Source organism: Pagrus pagrus (genome assembly GCF_965226575.1).
Source record: "Pagrus pagrus genome assembly, chromosome: 11".
NCBI lineage: Eukaryota > Metazoa > Chordata > Actinopteri > Spariformes > Sparidae > Pagrus > Pagrus pagrus.
This window is the reverse complement of record NC_140195.1, coordinates 18,011,197-18,029,445: the sequence shown is the minus strand read 5'-3', so window position 1 is coordinate 18,029,445 and position 18,249 is coordinate 18,011,197. Positions and strand designations below refer to the sequence as shown.

At 41.8% G+C, this 18,249-nt stretch overlaps 1 protein-coding gene across 4 annotated transcripts in view; it reads right to left on the bottom strand.

Annotated features, from left to right (window-relative positions):
- The window catches only part of ampd2b (adenosine monophosphate deaminase 2b), a 21,265-nt gene extending 3,016 nt beyond the window's left edge, over positions 1–18,249 (bottom strand). The window contains exons 1-16 of one of the 4 annotated variants that reach the window (XM_084367175.1): positions 18,154–18,249; positions 17,455–17,564; positions 17,140–17,292; positions 4,122–4,246; positions 3,913–4,043; positions 3,762–3,830; positions 3,417–3,519; positions 3,077–3,275; positions 2,445–2,586; positions 2,220–2,309; positions 1,419–1,548; positions 1,115–1,309; positions 855–986; positions 587–750; positions 333–459; positions 71–234 (exon numbers count right to left, since the gene is read on the bottom strand). In XM_084367175.1, the coding sequence (XP_084223301.1) occupies positions 71–234; positions 333–459; positions 587–750; positions 855–986; positions 1,115–1,309; positions 1,419–1,548; positions 2,220–2,309; positions 2,445–2,586; positions 3,077–3,275; positions 3,417–3,519; positions 3,762–3,830; positions 3,913–4,043; positions 4,122–4,246; positions 17,140–17,292; positions 17,455–17,509 (1,979 nt within the window). In that variant the 5' untranslated portion in view covers positions 17,510–17,564; positions 18,154–18,249. Of the gene's footprint in view, positions 1–70; positions 235–332; positions 460–586; positions 751–854; positions 987–1,114; positions 1,310–1,418; positions 1,549–2,219; positions 2,310–2,444; positions 2,587–3,076; positions 3,276–3,416; positions 3,520–3,761; positions 3,831–3,912; positions 4,044–4,121; positions 4,247–9,617; positions 9,765–9,939; positions 10,028–17,139; positions 17,293–17,454; positions 17,565–18,153 lie in introns of those variants that run through there. The other 3 variants (XM_084367176.1, XM_084367177.1, XM_084367178.1) reach the window with 3 other exon arrangements.

Sequence of the window (18,249 nt, the reverse complement as noted above, 5' to 3'; positions counted from 1 at the left end):
AATCAGGGAGTGATTGCATTCACAAAAAGCAGATAATTGTAGCCACTTGGACTGAGGTGTAGTCTCGTACCTGCGCAGGTGATTCAGCACCGTCATGTTTGCATACATGTAGTAGAGGTAGTAGGAATAGGGCGGGTTGTCTTCCTCTGTCCAGTTGACTGGCAGTGGACTGTCCAGGTTGAAGATATGTTGCTCTGGTTTTGACTCGTCGTCCACACTGTCGAAACCCACCACCTGTGTGAGAGAGCGACAGAAGATAGATGAAACCCTCTGAAGGCTGGCTAAATGTGAAAAAATATAAAATCATTGACTCCACAGTAAAGAGTTCGCACGTGCTGAAGGAAGAGGTGCAGCTCTGGGTGGCTGCTGGGGTCGACTGTAACCTCGAACAGAGGCATGAAGACATTCGCCAACATTTCTTCAAAGTTACACAGCTGCTTCTTTGTGTGGTAGACGTCACTGAGAGGAAATATGAGACGTCAGTTGTGTGATTATGGTAATGTTATCTCTCTAGTGCACATTCCTTCTTTCAGTATAATACATTAGTAAATGTATTGTCAATCTTGCCACCGCTGGGGTTACTCACAATAGTCGAGGCACTTGCACGAGCCAGCGCACATTTTTGGAGTAGACGCCATGTTTGACGGCCCACTTGGCCAGTTTGTCCCACTCGTCTCTGGAGCGGCCGTAGATCGACAGCCTGAGCTCGACGTTCTGGTACTTGCTCTCCTCCAGGTCGGCCATCACCTCCTGAGAAGCAGTGACACAGGCAGTCAGCAGAGGGCGCCTGCGCCTCACACGGTCATTTTGCAGGTATCAGTGGTAATGACAGTGTTAAAGGTGCAAGTGAGCACCTTAATAATGTGACCGAAGTATTTCCCCTCGATGTAGTTGTCTGTTTTGATGAAGATCTCTCTCAGGATGGACTCCCCGATGGGATTGTATTTGGCGTTGAACTTGTCAAAGCGATGAAAAGTGTTGCGGTCCTGCAAAGAGAGTTGAAACACTGTCACTGTGATTCAAACAATCGCTAATTAACTGGTGCTGAATCACTATTTGTCATTCCAACATCATTAACCGGGCTTGTTAGCTATCCTTCATGGGCGTTACTCACTGCGTGCATGTCCAGTGTGTCCACGCTCAGGTCAAAGGCCGTCAGGTTCATGGTTTCAAACACCTCCATCAGTGTCTGACCGTTGCCTCTTTCCACATGCACAATCTCCTTAGGATACTTCTTCATGGCCCTTTTGATGAAACGCAGGAGGTGCTTCTGGTTCATGCAGGACGAAGCATGAATGTGTGTGTCAACCTGCAAAAAACATTCAGCGAAAAAGGACAGAAAATGACATATAGAGTTTTGCTCTGGATCGTAACAAATAATTGTGATAAGGTTTAAGAGGAGCAGCTCTCAAGTTCACCTTACGGATATTGTAAAAGTCTCGATGTGGGACTTTTTTCTGCGCTGCCAGCTCTTTCATCTCATTCAGCAGGATGTGCATCTGAAACTTGGAGCTAAGATACTGCAGACGACGGTAGCAGAAGGACTTTCTGTGGCAAAGGGAAACAAAGGCTTCGTTCACACTGCAAGCCTGAGAGCTCAGGTCAGATTTTTTTGCTTGGCTGTTCACATTATTTTTCAAATGTGGCAAATGTGAACTGGTCTTGATTCTGAACTGACTCGCATGTGCAAAAGAACGTTGCACGCTGTTGTATGGAAGTAAACATGCAGGCATAGGTGTCATTTACACTGGGGGTGCTGGGGACATGTCAACACCACTTTTTAAAATAGCCGATTTTGTCCCCATAACTTTGTAAAAGCATAATTAGTCAGATCTGATGTAAATATGAACAAAAAAAGATGATCAATCAAAATCAGAAAATCAGATTTATAATGAATGTAATGGGTACTTTTTGATATAGTCTGAAGAAGTAAATGTTTTTGTAAGGATTAAGATGTAGTTAATAAGGTAGCAGAGAAGGGGTAGGATTAAACACGTGTAAACATTTTAGAGCATGTGTGTGTAAACTGTTTTTTTTTTTTTTGAGAATTTCTTTCATTGATTTTGTCGTAAAGATTTCCTGTTCTTTTCATTTTCATTTTGTAACTTGTTTTTTTGGAAAGCTTTTATTATATTATTTGCTTTCTTTCGTTTTTACGTGTTGGCGAAAAAAAGTCAATCAAATCAATCAATATACACTTTTCTGTACTCAGAACTTACACTGGACCGTTGATAATGAGGGCCATCATGACGTTCATATCAGCGATGTACTCCTGCAGGTCTGGATACGGCAGATCCAGCTCTGTGCTCCTGTTAGCGACATCAAAACTTAAATAGGAAACTCTGCTGCCGACAAAATGTTTAAAAACAGACAGGCATCCTTCCACACTGAGGACTACAAGATAAAGCATGCGTGCACTGAGTGATCCATCATACACATCTCACTTTTCCATAGTGTTCCTCGTCGTGTACACATGCATGACACCGTCCACCATCTTGCAGCCGTAACCCATGTCAGGGGGCATGCTGGCAGGGTCCTGGTTCTCATACGGGTGCTTTTCAGAAACAGGTGGGTGCACTGTGGCATCTGAGAGGAGACAGAACGTCACACTGTGTCACGGCTCTGAGCGAGGTGGGAAAGCACATGCAGCTAACATCTGATCTGAACAGCCTGAACGTTGTGGCAGCCGGTTCAGGGGAGTGGGGCAGATGGATTGAGAAGTCTGTGGATGTCTTAATGTGAGAGTAGCACACATGACACTGGACATGACTTATAATACCATGTTAACATAACATTACTGATTCTTTCAGAGTGAGCTGAGGTGGAATAGAATAAGCTGCAAAATACCGTCCTTTTTATACATTTTTATGTTGATGACATTTCGATTTAGAGATTATACTGCTGTTTTCATCATCAGGTTATTTTGCAGCTTGGTCTTAAGCAAGTTATTCTGCCCTCTCTTTCAAGCTTGACAGAGAAAATCTGCTACAAAAATACCACATCTCAAGTTTTTCATAATCATCCAGCCAAAAGAAATCAGCATAAATGGGGGACATGTAAGTATGTTCATGTGTACAGTGTCTATCTGCTGTGGCTGCAGTCTCTGGGATCTCCTCCTCATAGATATCCAGGTCCAGAGGTCTCTCACTCAGCTCCTGCAGGTACCGAGCGGTGGTCCTGCAGAAGCTCTGCAGCGACAGGCCCATGTACTTCTGTCTGATGAACAGAGCCTTAACCACACACTTGGCAGCATCCAACAGATCTGTGAAGGGAACCTGGATGTAAGAACAATAGAATGAAAATGAATGAAAAAAGAGAGAGGAGGTGTTATTTCACTGTGAAAAACAACATAAAAAAAACGTATGCGTGCGGAACTTTTCCTAAGAAATACTTTCTTTTCTAATCCTGTGACTTACCCCACATTGCTCCTCTCCAGAAATAGTGACTCTCTGGTACTCTCTCTCTGGAATCGGCTCTCTCTCCTGCAGGTCAGGAGCTTGGCTCTGCTCCTTCATGTATCTATTGATAGAGTTACAATTATTTTGCATTCTGGTAGTTTGAAATATACACGTGTGTTGATCTTAAAGAAGGTCTAAAGCTGAAGTGTCATCTGAATGAAAAAGACACTTTATTCCTACTTTCAAGTCAACATCCAGTGATCGGTACCTCACTACAACCCCTGGTATGTGTTACTCTTCCATCATGTAGTTTACGATGCACATTGAATGGATAGAGAGCTCACAGCTTGGGGAAACACTCACTCGAGATCTGTGGCGCTGTCAGTCTTCATGAACTCCTGTTTGGCGCGCAAGAGGATGTCGGGTTCGTACCTGAGCACAGAGAGGCTGAGCTTACTTTGGGATCATGATCAGTCACATGTGTTTGTACACCAACCTTACTCTCTGCACTTACTTGACATCCTGGCTGATCTGTCGCTCGAGGCGCTGACGTCTCTCCTCCAGCTGTTCGATGGGGCTGTCCTCTGGAAATTCATAGGGGGCGCTGCGCATCTCACTCTCCGCCAGAGTGCGGGAGAACAGCTCCTTCACACAGACACAGATAAAGCTAAATACATTTTCATTTTTATTGTTAATAACAAGATGCAATCACTGAGCACTAACCTCAGCAATCTCCTTGTACTTCCCGTCCATGGATGTACGCAGGTCAATGGACTGTTTCAAGGCTACTGGGATGCCAGGCAAGGAATGCTGGGAAGTGAGGAGGTGGCGGGGACCACGGAGATCAACTACAGATAAGGAGGGAGAGAAATCCGAAAATGAAGGAGAAAACTATGCATCTTTAGAAGTACTCAAGAAAGGCTTATTTTGACACACCACGGCAACTAATTATCAGTTTTTCTTTTAACAGCTGTATCCTAGCTGTCAATCAGCTGAAAATAGCGTCTCATTTTACCCGGCATGGAAAAAAAGTGGGCTAGACATAAATATGAATCAGCTAAAGTCCTCCTCCTTTATGATTCTTCGTTCCTTCAACATATAATGAATTCACAGTGTTTGAAACCGTCTGCAGAAGCTTGTTGTTCCTCTGTCAGCGGGCCTTCACACAACAGTGGAGGTCTGAGCTCAGCGGCTGTTTGTGCCTCAAGACACAATGGACCATTCAGGTGGAGAGCCCATCAGCACATACACCGGCTAATACCCTCCATTGTTGCCATTGCACAAGACTCAAGTTTTATACAAACCCAGTTGTCATGGAAAGGCAAGAAGGGGAAAACGAAGGGGGATGGTCAATGAAAAAAAGACTTGGGGAAGAGAGTGGCCGTGAGTGGATGCAGAGACTGTGACCATGTCTTCACTGCTGTGTTGCCTCCTCCCCAGGGTGTATATTTAGCACTCTGTCTGCAATGATATTAATCTTTCCCCTCGAAACCACGCACCTGCCACTGAAATATTCATCATCCTGCTGAATATTTCATCCTGTGTGTGTGCTAGAGTGTCAGCGGCCCTGTTGTCTGTCAGTATTTATAAACCATACACACAAGAGGAAGGTCACAGAGGTCTTACTGTGTGATACCTGCACTCTGTGTTGTCTTTGTACCACTACGTCCCATCTAAATTAAGTCTGACTTATTTAACACGGCGTGTCTGAGTCTGTCGGCTCTATGGGGACAGTAAAGAAGACCAGAGAGGCCAATTAACTGGGTCAATTAGGACTTGACAAAAGCTTCATTAATGGCATGAAAACACTTGGTGAGGCAGACAGAGCTGTAGCTATGAGGAGAAAAGATGGTATAATCATTGTCCAGACCACAACTTACAACCACTTGTTAAATGCCTTCAGCTTAACACCGCCCAATCAACACATCCCACTCACCACGCTGAGCAAGTTTGTCTGCACCACAAGGCCACCAACATCAAAACATACACTAGTATCAGGGAGTGAAATACAGAGCGAACACTGAGGGAAACAAACTTCTCCAGTGTGTAAATATTCAATTGGGCTTTGACCTACGAAAGGCTGAAGAGTTGAGCTCCAACAATGAGCTCTGAGTATACATATAATATGGCATTAGTATTAAAGTATATAGCTTAAATAATATATAAATAAATAACAATGGGATTTAACATGCAAGGACCTCACCTCTACCTAAACAATATAAAGGAGGACTTAAAGGAAGAAGTCATTTAAATCAAATTATTAGGAGCCAAAACCATATATAAAATAAGTCATTAAACAATAAAATAAAAGAATCTGATGTGGTGCAAGATTTTGAAACGAATAACTGCGATTATAACAAATATTTTTTAGAAAAGCGAACGCTTTATTAATTATTGCAGTATATGTACCTGCCTTTTCTATGTTGCATTCAAGGGCGAGACCAAGCATGACCTTTTAGGCTACCCCAGGTATGATTGGCTATCAGCTCAGTAAGAGGCAGCCCTTAAGGCCACACCACATCCACATCAAAGAACTAATGGCAACGGAGGTCGGCTGTTGCGTCGCCTTACGTTGGCTGTGTCTCGCCAAAAAGCTGCATTTGAACACACCAAAACGACTGGAGCCAATGGCCAGTTAGCTTGTATACTCTGCGCCTGAGAGTAATTACCTCTCCATACCACCTGTCTATACTTGTCAATCAAAAAAGAAACCGGAAGACTTGGAAATGCAGATATTCAAACCATCACTGTCACTAATACAGCCACTTCAAATTGAGTATATGTCTCATAAAAAGATACAAATGGTACTGGCAGAGAGATGGAGGTAAACAATGAGAAGAAACCGCACTAAATGGGTGAAATCATGGATATTACAGCTACAGGCTCAAGGGTTTCCCTTTCTTTTTCTGTGTATTTTGTAGTGCAGCGATACAAACTGTCAATCAGAGTGATTTCTCTCACTGACAGGGTCCGCCGCCAATTCTACTTGCTCATTCCACCAAAAACCCGCCAACAAGGGCTGACTGGTGCCAACGGTGTGGGACACACCACAACAACTAGGGCCACAGAAACTCATGGCCTCAACACAGGTGTGTCAGGGCCCTCAGACTGACCTTTTGCCTGTAGTCTATCTGTGTAGGTATAATTTGTTTTTGAGGACTTAAAGAATAATAATAACTTTATTACATTTGTACTGTGCCACTTTGTTGCATTGTGATTTGAAGGACTATTTACCCTTTAAATAAAATGTTTTTTAAAAAAAAGACATTTGGTTTAGTTTGAACCATTTTGCAGGAGCACATAAACCAGAGTTAGTAACTTCTTCAATCAAAGAGTCAAATTTAGTACTTGAGTCCTGACTCGAATAACTCTAAGTTATTTTCAGCTACTTAATTGTCAGGATTTGCAGCTTTTCCTTATTGTATCATTGGCAATGTGATATTTGGGGGTTTCGTACTGCTGGTGAGACAAAACAAGACATTTAAAAAAAATCATTTAGTGTGAAATACCACAGCAGACTAATCTACAAGGAAAATAATCGTTATTTGCAAGTCTATTAAAAATTTAAACGCAAACAAAAATTGTGTTATCTACACAATATAATGGAAGAATCTCTGCGGGGCACATTTGTTCACATAAATAAGAAATAAGATCATTGTAAGTAACTCCCCTTTATCCTGGTTCATGCTTGAATCAACAAAAAGAAAATTGCTGTGATGCCAAACAAAGTGGAGCCACAGGCAGATGCTCCTCCGCTGGTAGGAAGGAGCACGTCTGTGTAGCATAGTGGCTGGCTAAGATGTCATCTCTGCTGTCGGTTTGGGGCATATCAGTTTCATCGTGATAAGAGCGGACGCTGGTGTGGAGGGCAGGAGGCGACCAGCGGCAAAGACATCCATGCTGGGCCACAGTAAAGCCGAGCCTAGCCAAGCCTGCCGGGCCGGGAGCTAATCCCCTAATGGCTGCTATATTTGGATCGGTAGCATCTATGGTTACGTAACAACTCATCCCCCCATGCACAGTTGAAGAGCAAACCACTGAGATATTAAACCTCACTTGAACATATACTACATAATCCTGTCGGCTGAAGCTTTTATTGATCTAATGGGTGCCGGAGGGCTTAAGACGACATAAGGTTCTTCAGGCGTCTAATATAAAAACAATCAAAGTCGATCGTTCCACTGAGCCTCAAAACAAGGTCAAATAGTATCATCTTGCTGCGGGACTTCCACTGCATGCATATTTCAACAGCAATAAAGAGTCCTAACTCCAGTCGAACTCAAACCGGATGAAAAGCTCCTCAGGGATGGGATCACAAGTGGAAAGTCATCTGAAGCCGACAGGCCAGAGGGGAGCAAGAGGTCAGAGGTCAAGAGACTTCCTGTGAAACTTTATCTACAGTAGTGCTTATTTGTTTTCTAGCCTTTGTAAGAAAACAAGTCATAAATTCTCAGAAACAGACAGAAATCTGAATCAGAATAAGCTATAAAACTATTGTGAATGATTGCACTTAAATACCAAGAGATTCCCTTCATTTTCTGTTTTCTACCACCAGGCAGGTCATGCATCATCAGCCTCTGTCTACCTGCTCCCATTGACTATGCAGATTTGGTATTCAGCCCACAAGAAATGCCAGTGACTCACAGCCGCTCTGGCAGATGTCTCACAGTGAAAACCATACACACTCATAGCTCACATGTGTCAGTGCTGCTGAGAAAGCAGGAATTTCAGGGAAACAACGAATATAAACAATGGAGAGCTGGAGGTTCAGTCTGATAAGTCTTTAGTCATACCTGGTGTCCTTTGAATTTTTTCAACACTAGTGTTGATACAGCATCTCAGTGTAAATACCAAGGTCATATCTTTTAAAAAGAAAATATATATATATATATACTTAAAAGGAATATGAATCTTTTTCTGCACAACCTCCGTTTTAATTTAACAAAAAAGGCAAATGTCACACATAGCATAAAATAGTCCAAAACTGGCCACATTTTGATTTAATCCAGGAATATATAGAAATCTTAAAAGGCCTTTGAAGCCAGATTTCAATACTGACTGTTTGTTGAAAGGAGACCTTTTATGCTTTTTTGTGTTTTCCTTTCATTCAGTGTTTTGTAGATGTTCTTGTGCAGGTCAGATCTTCAAAGTTAAAAAGGTCAAAGTCCACACCATCAGAAGGGGGGGCTGTCTTAAAGAGACAGGAGCTAAAACAGAGCGTTTCAGACAGAGGGGGAATACAGTGCTGCAGCATGAGAAAACTAATATGTTTTTGAGCATTAAAGCATGTAAACCTATAAACCCAAAATAAAATGATGAACCTGAAAATAAGCCTTATATGTCTCCTTTAAAAAGCTAATATGTTTCGACAACTTCATCAGGGCTCCAAAACTGATTATCTCTGGGTTGTGGACAATAATAAGACATTTGAGGACGTCATCTTAGGCTTTGGGAAACACCAACCAACATTTTTCACCATTTTTGTGCCGGAATATTTTGATCAAAGCAGTTTGGCTTCCACAACAGACAAATCTATAAAACCATATTCATAAAATCAGAAAACTCAACATAAGCGAAGACACAGATATTTTACGCTTATGGGAAGATATGGCAGACACACAGTTTAGTGTAACAACATCATAGAGGGACTCATACATGCACTGCAAGGAGAATGCAAGGAATAGAAAGAAAGTATGTTTCCAGCTTCTCTCACTCACTCTGCATAAAACAGCTACTCAAGATTTGCATTGAAAATCTTTCTATGGACAGAGAGGGTACAGTGTGATGTCTGCAGGCTGATGTTGGTATTCTTGTACTCTGTCCTGTGTTTCCTTTACTGCTGTCAGCCTTCACTTGAACCATAAAGGAGAGAAATGCTAACATAAAAGCAGGATGCCCACTAGCCTTGAAAACAACCCTTTCGATCAAGTTTTGCATGTGTAGTCAACACAATTTATCGATCAACTCCACTTCTTTGTACACAGTTGCACCTTCGCACCATCTCAGAAAGACAAGCGAAAGCTCGTTTGTGGGACAATCAATCGACACACATTCTCCTCAGCACACTGAAGACAGCACTGCTCAGGGCTATTACACAAAGCCATCAAGGGACAGACAGAGGAGAGTGGCAGTGAGTGTGAAAGAGGGAAAAGGGGGGAGGGTTGGAGGGGAAGAGAGGTTGTTTGTGCTTTTGCACAAGATGAGGGAAGTGGAGCGTACCTGTCTCCTCAGAGCCTGCGTTAACCAGCAGCTAGCAGGGCCGAGAGAGGACAGAGAGACAGACAGAGAGACAGAGAGATGCTGTCCTGGCAGGGAGATGGAGCATGCCAAAGAGCAAATGGCCCGGGATGGCGTCTGCTGTCCTTTCTCATGGGTAAAACATGATGGGAGCGAGGGATGGAGAGAAACAAGAGAAGAAACACTTCAAACAATCAGTCTAATGACAAAACTGGCAACAGCACACACACGCTCTCATATGAACACACTCACAGAATCAAATATTCATCTCTTCTACGCCTTAATCTGTCCCTGTCATACATACAAAGAGCTGGTCCAGCAGATCCATGAACTCCCCCTCACATCCCAGTGACTGACCCCCCTCTGCTGTGTGTGCCTCCTGGTTCAGGCCAGCTGTCGCTGCACTCGCTGCCTCTGGAGCTGATCCTCCTCATTTAAATGCCTCTGACATCTATCTGGGACGTACCACGGGAGGGAGAGGAGGCGGGGGGAGACAACGTACATCACAGACGGATGTGGGTACTCCTGCTGCGAGTTTCTCTCACAGCACCCCTGCTCTTGTCTACGTTATCCTTCGTGCTGTGTTTTGCTGAGGAGACCATGTGTTCGGGATGTTTGTGTCGTGAGAATAAAATGGTGCTGCCTCAGCGGTAAGGTTTGAGTTGTCATGGTCTGTGCTTTTTTTTTTTTTTCTCACAGCCAGCTGAATAGCGGCAGTCTGAGGGAGAAGACGGTCTAATAAATGAGACTTTGACTCCATCTCCTCTCACATGAATGAAATTAAAGGGCCAGCACGTTGTCCCCATTACGGCTGCAGCAGTAATTTCTGGAACATGCTTTTCCCATGCTGTAAACACAGACGTTTGTGTGTGCGAAAAATGGTGAAATAACACATTAATGATTGAGTGAACTGATGCAATTTCATGACACGGAACAATAGAGTGCACACAGTCATATCTCTCTTCTTATTATACTGTTGCACTGAATGTAAATTTGCTCTGGAGAACGGTTGAATGCTTGAACTGCAAATAAATGTCCAAAAAAATGTGACTGTTTGTACTGGACTGCCCTTTTTCTCCTGTTTTGTGTCAGAAAACTTTAAATACAAAAAACAAGCTATTTCCTGCTACTAACATGGTTTCTACTTCTTGTTTGGTTACTCTTGATTTTACTGCATTTTATTTTGTTTGATTTCTCACTGATTAACTAGCTTTTAACTGCTCCTATAGGGTATAGTATTGAATTTTGTGAAGCACTGTGTTACTCTGGTTTTAAAGGGCAATATAGATTTTGATTTTTTACCAGTGAATCACGCAAGTTTCCTACCTTTAATTAAGTCAAGAAAGATTTGAAAAAACAAAACAAAAAGCAATGTGGCTAATTGAGCTTTTGAAAGTGTATCAGGCCTTGTAGATAAATCTCTGCTGGTTAAATCTGTTGTGAGCTCAGACTTAAATCCATTAATCTGAGTTTAATTTTACCAGTGAGTAAAAGAGGCCTTTAAGCTCAATCAATCATCAGTTTAATCAATCAAGTGTTTGTGCTGCCTATCTAATCTTCTCTTGCTCAACAATGTCTAGAGTTCAGCTCAAGTTGTCTTCACCTGAAACCCAAAGCTGAGTGAGAAATCTTTATCCTTTCTAACTCTAACACACAATCATATTTGAGCATTTGTGCTGTTTTCAGACACTTTTCTTACAGAATGATAAGACGTCAACATATCTCATTTAAAGACCCAACCAACCATGTGTCTCTCACTGGTTCGGACTAAAGATGTCAATTGTGCTTGTGAAACAAATATATGTTTTTCATTTAAAAAACACTGAATATTTTCCTAAAACAGTTGTGCACTGTAATTTCTAGCAAGTGTTAACAGGAATAAACAGTGAATTGGTTGGTTGGTTTGTTGGTTTCTATCCCCAGCTGCGAATCTGGCGCGCTAGTGAATATTTACAGCAGCAGGACTGCTATTCAAAATAAACTAGAGCTGCCATGTTGATTGTAATGGAGCATGTCAGTGCAACAGTGTGGCTCTTTGATGTGTTTTTAGAAAACAATGGAGCTTTATGAGTAAGAGGAAAAAGCTAAATCAGGATTTGGCTACACAAATGATACTTGATCAATGCATGTTGGTTTTGTTCTGTTCATGGTATCTGATGACAATAAGATCAGGTTATCAATTACACAATCATTTCTGAGGTGTTTTCATCATTTGTTATTAGAAATAGAAATAATGTGCATTTTATTATTTTTCACACACCAAGCATCCGATCAGAATCTGCACACAACCAAACAGATACCTAAACAAACAAATACACTGTCAACCAAAAACATTAGCTATAATCATCCTGAGAGTCAGAACGTCAAACACCACAACAACGCACACGTTTCTCCTCTGCTGAAGCTTCTGGAGAGAGAGCTGCTCTTAAACTGGAGCTATCCAGTTTGGAAAGCACAGCTGACAAACTGGACAGAAAAAAACCTCCATCCAAAGGAGTCAAATGCAACTCGACTACAAACAAATGACCACTCATCCTCTAAAGGTTAAAGTATTGTGTGTGTTTTTTTCAAGGCACTCAAAGCCAATATTGCTCTCAAGAGGGCTAATCAAATCGTTGTGGAAGAGCACAACAGACAAGATTGCTCTTCACTGAGTCATCAGTGTCACTGCATTTATTCAGACCAGGCTCCCTCTGATGGCCGGATGATGCATCACAAACACATCAACACGAGCTCATCATGGTGGAAAGTGTTCAGTCAAAGAAACTCAGGCTGGAAACACTCAGTAATCAAGTGTTCAGTATGCAGAATGGTCCCTTTTAGAAGTTTACTATATATTATTGAATACAAATATTCTATTACTGGACTATGGATAACATGTAAATAGCATTTTGATTTTGTAGCGGGTTGAAAAGGAGCTTATTTGAACTAATTAATGCTTCTGGGCAATTTTATTTATAGCAGTGCTGTATATTTCATAACACCGTGGCATGTGATGACTGACGGTTATTTTAGTGCTTGATTAATTTAGTAGTTAAATGTTTTAAATAATAATAGAAATGGCATTCTTAATTCATGGAGTTCATGGTGATATCTTCAATTTGCTTGTTTTTTTTCCTGTTCATTTAAGTAAAAAGAAAAAAAGATTTTAAGGGAAAAGAAGCAAAAGGTGACACCACATAATATTTGGCATTTTTGCTTTAAAAACTGTTATTAAATGACCTACTAATCATTGTAGCTGAAATTGTATCTGTAATTCGCTACTAACTATAGCTGTCAGATAAATGTATTGCAGTAAAAAATAAAACATTTCCCCCCTGAAATGTAGTGGAACTGAAGTTTAAAGTAGCATCAAATGAATACACCTAACTCAGTACAAGTACCTCGAGCTTGTGCATAAGTACAGTACTTGATTAGTTAAGTGATACACAATATACATCTTGATATTTTAAAATCTCCTCAAAAGCATTTCATAAATGCTAAGACTGGATGGAAAAATTAAATATCACAATATTTTTGACCAAATACCCTGATAACATTATTGTGAAAATATTGTAGGGGTGACTATTACTGATTTCTGATAAATTTTATCAGTAATGTGGATACAGTATAATGACTAAGTGGGTAAAGACAAGTATTAGATCAAGGTTGAACAGTCTGTAAGTTAGAGTAAGAAAATCACATCACTTTACTGTAACGCAGGTTTTAAAACCATGAAAAGACAACACTTACGCCATATCACAATATAAAGATCATAAATCTAAGACGATATATAGTCTGATATAATGATGATGTAATATCGATATATTGTCCAGCCCTCTGACCACACTGAGTTGAAGTACACAATAGAGGAAATATTTCAGCCATATTTGCTTAAATTTAAGATTCTGTCTTTAGTAGCATGCACTGTACCTTTCAAACAAGACCCTAGCTCTCAACAGGTCGACGTGCAACAGATGGCAGCCGGTATCTTTTTATCTACTGCATCACCAAACCATTAAGTATGGGCGACAACGCAGCAAAGAGGTGGTCCCACTCACAGGCCAGATGTCGGCTCATATGAGTGTCGAAAACACAACTAAACACTGTTGTTTCATCAGAGTGACAATCCAGAGTGACTGAAGGTTATCAGATGAAGGTGTGTTTGGGTGGGAGTCATTAAGCGCCCAGGTCAATCATTAATTGCAATTTAAGCTGTTACTTGTACGGATTGCGTCAGCGTGGGGAGTGACAGGGCTTATCATTTAACCTGAAGGGTCCCTCTCTCCTGTAATTACTGTATCTGTGCATGACACAGACCCCGACATGTGTGGGCATGTAACGATGACAAGGTGTGACACAATCAGAGGGGGTGTGAACAGGATGTGGGGGCTAAGTACAATGTGCTCAAAGGTCCGTCATCCGCCTACTGTCCAAATGATTAGAGCAAATTACAGTTATTTCATGTTGTCGTATTTATTTCTTGCAGAGGTGCAAAGTATCTCTAAACTTCTACTTGACGACATTTCAAAGGCAAATAATGTGTTTTTTACTCAATGAACTAAATTTATCTGACAGCCATAGTTATTTGTTGCTTTAAGGAAGAAGGTTTAACTGGGTATCAGTATATAAAGTATATAAAGTATATAAAGCAGCTAAATCAGCTCAACATCGCAATGCTGCTTACACATTAACGCATCAGTAAACACCGACAGGAGCCTCTCTTACAGTATTTGTGTGTGTGTTAAATGTACTACAAGGAACTTTTAACTAGTTATGAAATCTAATTTAATTTAATATTAATTCCTATATGACCGACATAAGCAAAAGAGACCCTCGTAGAAGATTAATTCTGGCCACTGGGTCGGATTCCCTGCAAAATCATAATATTACTGGAGAATATTGATACCTGTAGCTTTCTCAACAAAATTGCAACTACGGAGCAAGAAAATCTGTTAGCTGTAGGCTACGTGTTAGCTAACTTAGGTGTGTAAATGGCATGAAAACAAAGTTTCAGGTTTGTCTTCGACTCGCTTCCAAAACAAATGCACACGCTAGCCAGATCAAGATCTTTACCACGGTATGTGGAGGTACTTATACCGCTTTTGTCCAAAACTATAGGGGATAGTATATCTGCTTAATGCTGCTCACTTGTTACTCTTTGCAGTAGCTGCCGTTAGCAAGTTTAGGTCATACACAGCACAAAGCTTTCATCAGCAAGCAAATGTCTACTGCTCCATAAGTTCTTCTTTACATTTGATTTAAATGGCTCAACAAGCGTAAACCAGCATGAGGCGCAGAGTAGGCTAACTGCTGAGTGGGTGCTGCTCTAATCTCAGAACTACCTTTTTCACAGTCAGAGGAGTGATTCACCCACGGCTGAGTTCACTCTACAAACCCTGCAATAATGTGCTAAATATGGACAACGCCATGCCTCAGCTCTTCACACTGTTAGTGCACAAGAGAAGGCTGTTAGACTCTTATAAGACAGTATAGTATGTGTGTGTCTATAACCTTTAAAGAAAGTCAAGCCGTGAGTGATTGAAACTCATTTAGTGCTGATTACAGCCGCAGCTGTCCACATCTATTCCCCCCTGCTGTGCTGATTGATCGGCACTGAGCTCATTAGATTGGATCGAAAGTTCAGCACTCTTATCAAAACAATCTCATAAGCCGAAGCTCCTCGAGCATGCCACGTGTCAATTTAGACAATCATCAAGCAGAATGAAATCAAACTGTGAGACGACGATATATAATTGATGATCCCGTTATGAGTTCAGCATATTCAAGAATAGCAATCACTTTATTAAAGATTCATTGACACCGGCAATTATTCAAATAGTCTAATACGATCGCAAGATCATGTATCTGCAGCCTGTTTGCACTCTGCACTATTAACACAGACAGTACTGTACAATCTGCCCTAAACTAGATTAGTGCCCTTTTGAAATAAAAAAACAAAAGAAGATGAGTCACCTAAATGTCGTCTTTGCTTACTCAGATGCTTCCCTGAATGCTTTAACAGCATAAAATGTGAATGTTGTCATGATGTGCTTCTGCAGAGACTTCCCAAATCAGATTTCAGAGGTTTCAGAGCAGAATCACACTGCAGATGCACAGTCGGCCAAGACGAAAATCTGTCCCTGTCGAATATAGAGGCCAAGACTGCCCCTCATCATGCCAGCATGTAATTATTCCTCCCAGTCCGACACTCAGACAGAGCTGTAAATGAGGGTAATCACAGAGGGCATCCTAGTTGGAGCAGGGAAGAGCTGTTGTGTTTGTCGCCAGGGTTACAAATCTGTCTCTGACCATCTTGACAGTTATTGTAACGTCACAGCGTGTCACCGTCGGTCGTTGTGTCACAAGTCAAAACATGACCTGGGTGTGGGAGATTTTTAAAGACACAGTACGTTTTCAATGTATTATGTAAATGTAACAAATCTGCCAATAGAGGGAGATTATATCATCTGCTTCCAAGACAAATAAACTTCAAGATATCAAGAAAGAAAGAGATCATAATATTCACAATTGCATATTTTTACTTGCTTAATTAAAGGTGACAGTTTTTTAAGCAAAAAAGGACACTAAGTTCTAATTTCCAACCAAAAACATGGCATGAGGATATTGATGGTTAGTATATCGGCACACGCAAAATTAATATCAACTGAATTTCAGAGAAAGTGTGCTCATATTGACACTGAATGAACAGAGGGAGGGGCGTTTAAATGGATGGTATTTTGGTCATTCTACACTCTTTGTAGCTCGGATGAAAGGCTGATCAGCGTGTGCATACATCAGAGTGGTGGCTAATCCTCTCATTCAGCAGGGGATCATGTCCTGAGGTACCAAAACCAAAACCAAAACCTACATATTCTATCCAGGCCGCGTGCTGAATGAAAAACATCGTCATCACATTCATGTCAGCAATATACGAGTAACAGAAGACATGCTTTTTACGGTTGAGTTTATATCTTTTCACCTCCTGCAACATGTACTGAGAGGGTGTCACAAACCAGCCCCTGGGGGACAATGAAAATTAACAAAGTATGATATTTCACCTGACAACAACAAGTTACGCAACATCTCAGCAGTTGCTCCTGATCCTGCTGAAAATTAACTTGGAGGATGAATGCATGCATGCATACTGTGTCATTTATAACCAATAAGCTTGAATATAAAGAAGGAAAGGAAAGGCTACAACACACTAACATGAAACTGCAGGGTATGAATGCAGAAATCCTCCAGATGCAGAGAGCATCCTCTCCCACACCTCCCTAATCAACAGGTTTGCATTTCCCCAAACTACTCAAAGAGAAAAAGTACTGCACCATTCGTCTTCCTCTGCTCAGAAATGAATCAAAAAGCGACATTTAATTCAAAAAGTGGGAATTCACGACAACACACTAGTCTGGAGCTCCAGTACGACCTCAGGCGCAGTGCATGTCAGTGTCCTCCCTCTGTGTACAGGACCACCACACTCTCCACGTCCTCCCCTCTCCATCCCCCGGCTGCCTCCACTCACCTGTGCTGGCTGTGTACTGCAGGCTGCCGCGCTTCCTGAACGGGGAGGGCGGCTTGCTTTTGGCCGCGGCTCCGGTCCCGGGGGGCAGGTTGGAGGACATGTTCCCAGGTTGAGTGCGGTTCAGCTCGGCGAGGAGAGCTGAGTGAGTCAGAGCTGCGGAGGACGGAGCGAGAGAGTGAGAGAGGAGGAGAAGAAGAAGGAGGAGGAGGAGGAGAGGAGAGATGTAAGCACAGATGCTAGGAGCTTGAGGGGGCTGCAGTCAGCGTACGTTTGTGTCTGTGCATGTGTGCGTGTGTGCGTGTATGTGCTACGTGCCTGCTATGAGCAGGGATTTCCAGTCCGGTTGGTCCAGCGTGGGGCTGCGGAGCATCCCTCTGCAGCGAAACAGGTCCCACCCCCTCCGAAAGACTCTCGTGCCCGAGCTGCTGCATTGACACACACACACACACACACACACACACACACACTCAACACGCACACACATACTCACTCACGCACGCACCCACACTGAGCAGGGAACAAGAACACACAGCAGCGGGCAGTTCTGCTGTTGCCATGACAACCACACGTGAGCAGCGGGGAGGAAAGTTGTTGTTTATAGTAGTTTACGGAGACATTACTTCACTACTAGACATTTTAATTGTTAGATCCATGACGCTACACTACAAACAAATGATTGTGCGCAGATATGCTATAAACACAATGCTGCTTATAAATCGCCCGGTTACAAAAGCCCTGCATCAAGAACTAGCTTAAGAACAATTTGTACTTTCTGGCAAAATTGTATATGTAATTCATCTAAAAATGCATGTTTGATGCTTTATTGTCTCATTACTAACATAACTTTACTAACGGTAGCTTGGAGACTGTATACACCTGTTGGGCCACAGATCAAATAAAATAACAGCTTGAATTTACCCAAAACTAGCTAGCAGTTAGGCTAACGAAGAGATATCAAAGACACTAGCAAAGCAAAACATAACATCAAATAAGTAAAGCAGAAACGCCAGATACCACGTCAGGTGTTTGAATATGTATCTTTAAATGTTACAATTCCGTCTGAAATTTATGATAGAAGTAAACAAGTTTGCCGTTTTCGCATATCTTTGC